The sequence below is a fragment of the Solea solea genome, chromosome 1, assembly GCF_958295425.1.
Source record: "Solea solea chromosome 1, fSolSol10.1, whole genome shotgun sequence".
NCBI classification, from domain to species: domain Eukaryota; kingdom Metazoa; phylum Chordata; class Actinopteri; order Pleuronectiformes; family Soleidae; genus Solea; species Solea solea.
Genome location: NC_081134.1, coordinates 23,365,654 through 23,372,943, shown reverse-complemented (window position 1 = coordinate 23,372,943; position 7,290 = coordinate 23,365,654). Strand labels below are relative to the sequence as shown.

General features: G+C 37.9%; 1 protein-coding gene across 1 annotated transcript; it reads left to right on the top strand.

Moving 5' to 3' along the window:
- On the top strand, window positions 1-4,436 carry LOC131472304 (protein Niban 2-like). The gene is made up of 3 exons (XM_058649331.1): window positions 1-117; window positions 3,555-3,659; window positions 4,144-4,436. The coding sequence occupies exons 1-3, from the start codon at window positions 100-102 to the stop codon at window positions 4,279-4,281; spliced, it is 261 nt and encodes an 86-aa protein (XP_058505314.1). The 5' UTR covers window positions 1-99; the 3' UTR covers window positions 4,282-4,436.
- Window positions 4,437-7,290: the final 2,854 nt, after the last annotated feature.

Below are 7,290 nucleotides of genomic sequence, written 5' to 3'. Positions count from 1 at the left end.
GGTGGATGAACATGTAATGGAGTTGCAGCATCAGTCGCTGACCAAGGAATTACTGGGGAAGTTGGTGGTAGAGGGAGGCTATTGACATGTCACAGCAAGATGCTCAAAAATGTAGAGGTAAGTGAAATTTTACATTATAATGAGCTAAACAGCAGGCCAGGTGGCTAAAGAGTTATTGCTAAAATGTGTTCGTTAATTACAGTAACTACGTCTTTTCACTCATTGAAAATACATACATACACATGTATTTAAACACACATACACGCATTAATCGAAATATAGTTAATAATAATAATATATGCACATGTAAATGTTCCATGCTCTTTTTTTTTCTTTTCGCTTTGCTGTTTTTTGCGAAAGTTTAGTGTTTAAATGCAGATGGTGTTGTCTGCGACGTTACACGGGAGCCAGACTTTCTGTCTGAACAGTTCCACTGTGAGAACCGATGTCCTCTCACCCGGACCCGCAGCTGCAAAGCTCCCGTTTTCGCGGAACCGCTTGCTGTGTTTCGGCTGCGTCTTCGGTTGTGAGGACTGTGGGTCACATTGCTGATCTGTTCAGAGAGCTTCGCTGGTGCTGCTGCTGCAGGTATCCTGTCTATTTAACAAGTAGGCTATACACTAAATCTATCCCTCTATTCTTAAAAATTAAGTCCACTCTGAATGTTGATACAGTGTGGGTGTTGTAATTATTATTATTTTTTATGACAGTCTTTTCCATTCTTACAACGCACAGTTAACGTGACTGGATTCTGTTTCATCCGGGGAAAGAGTTTGACCCTCAGGCTTTGGACACCTACAGTATTTAGTTGATGACAAACTGTTTCCTTAACCCTCAGGCTTCATTATGATTAATTTCCACTGTGTTAGTGCATATGGCACACTTTCTTGTAAGAAGGTCTCTTGGCAAATTGGAATTCAAATGAAAACATTTTATTAATAGATCAATAGAACACTGAACATTGTTTTCACAATACACTTGAGTATATGGCAGGAATGTTCACTCCCAAGAATTGTTGTCATAAAAGATTAATACTTTTGTCCTGCATCAGTCCTCCTCAAAACCACCAAATATTCAATCATTTCCATATTACAAATGACCTCTTTTCAAATTAAGAGGGGAGGGAGTACATGTTTTATCTGATGCTACACAAAACTAACAATGCTTCAAAGTTAATATTGTGGGTAATCTTTGACATATTCAAGACTGATTAAAAAAAAATCTCCCAGCCACCCAACATTTGTCATATGTGTTGCCAGTACAACCCATGAAATGCTCATTTGTACTTGTCAGGAAGTCACTGCAGCTCTGACCTTGTAACCTAAATATGTTTCTGCTTCAAAATCACTTTGTTTCATACATGAGGCTAATGTCTGGCAGATTATACCAATCTTAGCCAATCTTCATCACTAAGTTTTATGTTAAATCCTGATTCCCATCTTTTTTTTTTATGTATTTTGTAGCATTTTTTATATAGTCCCAATATAATTCTAATTGTGGTTTCTTTGTATGCGTTGATTATGATGATCTGGATCACACTATTCACTTCTCAGGAGGAGTCCACCCTGGTCTCTTTCATATAGTAGTCTCTAAGTTGCAGGAATCCACAGAATTCATGATTGATTATCTAAATCCTTTTTTTCTGTCATATTTTGGAAACTCTCAAGCTGTCCATCTTTCACCATAACACACCATGCTGTGATTCCCTTTGTTGTCCACTGTTTAAATCCTATATCGTACCTAGTCGGTGTAAAATTGCTATCCTATTCAATAAATTAGTGTCTTTCTGTATCTTATATTTTTTTATTATGCTGAACCATATTTTGTATGTGGACATCGTGATTGTGTCTATTTGGTTTTAAATCTTCTTGTATGTTTCTTTATCCCCAATTATATTCTGTACTGGGTTTTCTCCAAACTCTTTTTCTATTTCATTTCACTGTGTCTGGTTTGCACCAACCTACAATATATCTCAATTGGGCCGCATGGTAGTATTCCTTTAATTTTGGAAGTCTCATCCCTCCTTCTTCTTTTGGCAGCTGGAGAGTTTCCAGTCTTATTGTGGATCTTTTGCCACCCCAACTAAACTTTGATATCATTTTATTCCATCTCATAAATTGGGGTTTGGGGGACCTCTACTGGTAGGGCTTGGAATAGGTATAAGGGTCAGGGTCAGCGAGTCGGCGGCACCCCGCTTTACCCGCAGGCTGTAGCAGAGAGCCCCCCTTACAGCAACAACTTTGGCTCTTTCTCTCCCACTCCTGAATTCCCCGCTCCAGAGCCTGATGATGATCATGAAACACCTTTTGTAGAGGTAGAGAAAAAGAAAAGAAAAGCTTGTAGTATAAGTTATAAAATGACGACAAACCCACACCATAGCTTCCCCCCAAACATTTATGACCTCACCCAAAGTTTCATCTTGGAATGCCCATGGCATCCAATCAAATTCTTTTAGAGCCCAACAAATTGAATTCTTGTTGAAAACTGACTTTGACATATTATGTTGTCAAGAACTGAGACTGAACACAAGTAAAGAGTAAAGGTATCCAGCATGTGGAACAAAGGTCTAAGTGTAATTTCTATTGGCGAAAGTAAAGCTGATGGTGGGATCTTTTTTCTAAAACTGGTGATGTCACTATTATTCGTAAAACGAATGAATTCCTAATTTAATTCCTTGTAGATTGCTCATGTTGGATTGTTTTTACCGAGGAGAAAAAATACGAATGATACACATGTACACCTCTCATGAGAGAACAAACATTTTTCAACTTTTTAAAAGACTTAAAGAACCGCTATTGGTCGGATACAAAATTATTTTATGTGGCGACTTTAACACTGTCATCGATGTAAACGACAGAGTGAGCTCTAAAGTCTTGAAACTCAGCTCTGACGGTAATCGCTTGACTCAATTCAATTCTTATGTAGACTAATTGTGATCTTAACAAGTCCTGGCAAATTAAAGTAGGCACAAGCACCATGACGTCCAATCTGAAGCAGCATCCTGCAATTTGTCTTCTTATGTCATCACTTTTTTTCAAAGGATGTATGTTACAGTATTTTAAATAAAATACACATAATGGAAATATATTGGTACAAAATATGAAGGAATTTTTATCATCTCCAGAAAAGAGCATATTTTGTATTTTAAATATGTATTTTTTTAATACATGTATCAGAAATACTCTATGGGAATAATGGGAACATCCCTGCTTAGAGATCTTACGTGAAGGTTGAAAATTGTGTTGCTTTAAATAAAACCCATAACATGAGAAAATAAATTGAAGCACAAGATATAATGATTATGTATAGAAAATGCACTCTGATTTTCGCAGTTGAAGCACAAGAATCTGGATCTTTACAAAACAAATGTTATCTATCCGCAATTCCTATACTCCTATTCCAGATATGTTTGTGATTTAAACAGCATTTGTCTAGTGTAACATTAGTGATACTTTTGCAGTAGTATATTTATTGTGAGACACAATTATACATTTTTCCCAAATCTGTCCATGCCTCATCCATCTCTTCCTCTCCCTTCTTGTCTTCCTCCTCAGCACATGGAGAAGATCGCCATGCTGGCTTTCCATCCAGTTAAGATGCACAGCTGCTATGAGAAGGAGGTGAACCTGAGCCTTGAGGGTCTGCAGCAACAGTTTGACGTGAGCAGCCCGTCAGTGTTTGTCCAAAGGGCCCAGATCCCCATGAGAGAGGTGAAACCTCAACTACTGACTAACCAGTCTAATTCGGGTTATTGGTTAACTGGTTAACACAATGGGAAGTTTCTATGAGAGCTAATCATTTTATTGACACTCATTTTATTTCTTGATCATTTTCCTACACTGTAGCTCCTGTTTGACTAGAGTTTGTCAAATAGTTGGATGATGAGGTTCTGACTGTGGCATTGATCAAGGACACAGTAGAACTAAAGGCGAACATCTTTTGGCGGTTTGATAACTCAGTGGACAGTTAAACAGATATAGTTGTCTACAGACATGCCACAATACAGACTGTGGAACTGGGTGTAGTACATTATCATATATTATCATTATTTCATGGGATATTCCTATATGAGTCAGTTTGTCTGGTGTTACATGCATGTATGTCACAAAGTTAGGTACAAAACTACAAATTGTGTTTTACTAGATGTTTGAGCAGATCCTTCATCAGAGTCTCGAGTCTCAGGGTACAGAGGAGCTGTGTAAGATCATCCAGCACTGCCAGGACAGAGTCATTAAGGTAATACACAAAGAAAACAGGCTTGTGCATCAAATTCTTGCATAACATCTACATTAATATCTAATAATATTACATCTGGCATACTCCAGCCCTGGGAGTGAAACTTTTGGTCTGGCCTTGTTTTAGTGTTAATGAAAATTCAGGTTCACCTTTATCAATTTATTAATTTTTTAACAAAGAGTCCAGGATACCGGGCAATATCCCAGCTTAATCCCTTCTGTGCATGGTCCTCTGATATGTTCAAGCCTCAACTTGCCAGCTCCATGTTTATTTTTATTATATCAGAAAGTATGAGTGTGTGGATGAGCTAACTCATGCTTTTGAAGCATGATGATGGTCGCCACAGCGGTCGTCTTCCAGATAGAGATTAGATAGAAAATAAAAACTCCAAACTCAAGGAATAAACACTTGACTTTTGCGAGAACAGGTGAACGTCACATAGTGTACCCTGAGACATTATTGCTCTGGACCATAATCATCAGTTGGACTGATAAGAGATTGCCGGCATCTTGTGAAATGTGCCAGTACACAAATAAAAGTGCCGGTTCTGTGTACTGGACAGTACCGGGCCACTTCTAGTTAATAATTGTACTGTAGTGACAGTGATGGTATTTTATGTACACTTAATGTCTCTTATGTGATCTTATTCTTTAACAAACAAGTGCACAATAAAAATTCACTGGGAATTCTAAACAGCACATTGCAATTTCTTCAATTATTTTCAAAGTATTGATCAGTAATACAGTGAAAATGAGCGGAAATATTAATATTTGCTTTGCAAGTCAATTTAAGGTGTGCGCCCCTAAATGTTTTGCTTGCTCTCCTAAAATGTTCAGTTTACACCCCTACTGTGCTCCTTGTAAAACGTTAGTCAGATGCCCTCCAAACATTGTTCTAAAGGGTTTATGTTCTTAGTTCCTCTTCAGTAGAGGTGCATGTCCACAATGTAAAAAAACCCCTTCTCCACTAACTATGGTTGTTTCCATCCCTTCTCTTCTATTGTTTGTATTGTATTTGTATTGTATTTGTATTTTATGTATTTAGGTGGTCTTATAAATTAAAGGATACATACTGTGAAGCAGCACTGTAATAAGCGACGGCCAGTTGATGAACCCATTAAAATATTCCATAACATGTCATTTAGCAGACACTTTTATCCAAAGCGATGGAATGGAATTGAGTACAGTAAGCCAGGGGCGGAGCCGAACTTGTGACCATTACGACCATGCTGTCTTTCGCACACAGGGTACCGGTCTTAACCACTGAGCCACTCTACCCCCGTATATATGAAATATGTCTTATTAACTTGTGATAGGATGTGGAATTTGAGACACGGCCTCATGACAGAATGAGCCGGTTAATGTCTTTTTATTTTTTATTTCCCTTTTCATTGCTTAAGCAGGAATGCTGTTGTGACCTATGGCCTTTGTGGACCAAGTGAGGGTGGACCATGGAGGACAATTTTATCTCTCACTGTATGTGCAAGAAAAACTGTCAGGATACACAGAGACAGCATTAACAAGGGTAATTAAAAGTGTTTCTAAACATCATTTCTCTCAAAACCATATGTGATGTGTGTGTGGGTATGTATTTTTCAGTACTTGGACAGTGGAGTGTCGGGGTGGTTGTGTATATAGCTCCTGTGTGTCTATATCGATACATGTTACTAGATTATATCAGACAGTGGTCATGAAATTATTTGCATTTCTTTTTCCCACAAATCTTTTCTGAGTTATATGGCATGTGAAAAGTAAAAGATAATCTTGGAATAACATTAATATTTCCTAAAATGTGTTCCATTGACTGGGCTTGAAACCTAAAAGCAACAGAAAACTTTTTTTTTTAATTCCCTTCTGCTCTGCATTTTTACAGAACCACAGCAACACTCCCACTGAAGGCCACCTTGGTTCACCTGGTGGACCAAGAGCTTCTTGATATGGAGGACACCACAGTTCGATACTTTTCGAACCTGAGCTGCCAGCATTGGAATCCAACGGTTTATTGATGCTTGGAATTCTCACACAGTTTCAGGTATTTGATCCATTTGAGCAGTTGCATCCCCAACACAAAAATGAATTTCACTTAGCAGGGAGCCTGCTGTGAGGATTACTTCCCCCTTGGCAACACCTCAGGTCCACTTTCTCAGGTCCCACTGAGCATTTTCAAATTCAAAATGTGTGAAGAAAATCATTTCAGTGTAATCAGTGCATCTGAAAAGTATTCAGATGCACTGGCTTTCATGTAATAACCCTAACCCTAACCCTCATTATTACACACTTTGTTGTGTTAGAGACTTGATTTAAATAAATAGCATAGCATTAATCGGATTTTACATAATTTAGGCAGCTGACAAAACAATACTGTGAAATTACAGTTGCCTGATAGCCAAAAAATGATTACCCTGTTATTTGTTGCAAAAAGTGAAGTTTGAGCCTATATTCCTCCAAAACATATACAGTAAAAGTATTTCATACTACTAGTTTATGAAGTATAAGTGGTACTGAGTTCAGTGAAAGTGAAATCATACACTACTAATACAAATTATGGATTTTAAACTTCATCAAAAACGGATGATCACACAGGTCATACAAATGTATGTTTGATTTGATGTAATTATTTTACATGTAATCACTATAATATGATAGGGTTAGGGTTAGTTTTGATAAATTATTTAACCTTTTTCTTTTTCAGTACATTGTGACTGATGTTGATGAGGTCGAGGTCTTCAGCGTCTGAGGCTGTGTCTTTAACAGTCAGGATGAATTGAGCCCCAAACAAAGTGAAACATTGTGTTTACCTGTAATTGCACCTGTGTAAACAAAACCAGACTTTTGTTTGGGTTCACGTAGAGGGCAAGTCTTTGAAGTCCCTCAAGATGCCTGTTTTTTACTCAAAGGAGTGCATGTGTGTATGAGCCTCTTTGTAGTGCCTGTGTATCATGTCGATTTGAACTTGATGTGCCTGGAGTTGCACATACACACAGACACACAGACACACAGACACACACACACACACACACACACACACACATTCATTCCTAAACCCACATTCACA

Excerpts from the sequence above, each read along its gene's own strand:
- LOC131472304 (XM_058649331.1), top strand. Across the intron at positions 3,660-4,143 it reads GTCTGCAGCAACAGTTTGAC|ATGTTTGAGCAGATCCTTCA; the intron begins GTGAGCAGCCCG and ends GTGTTTTACTAG.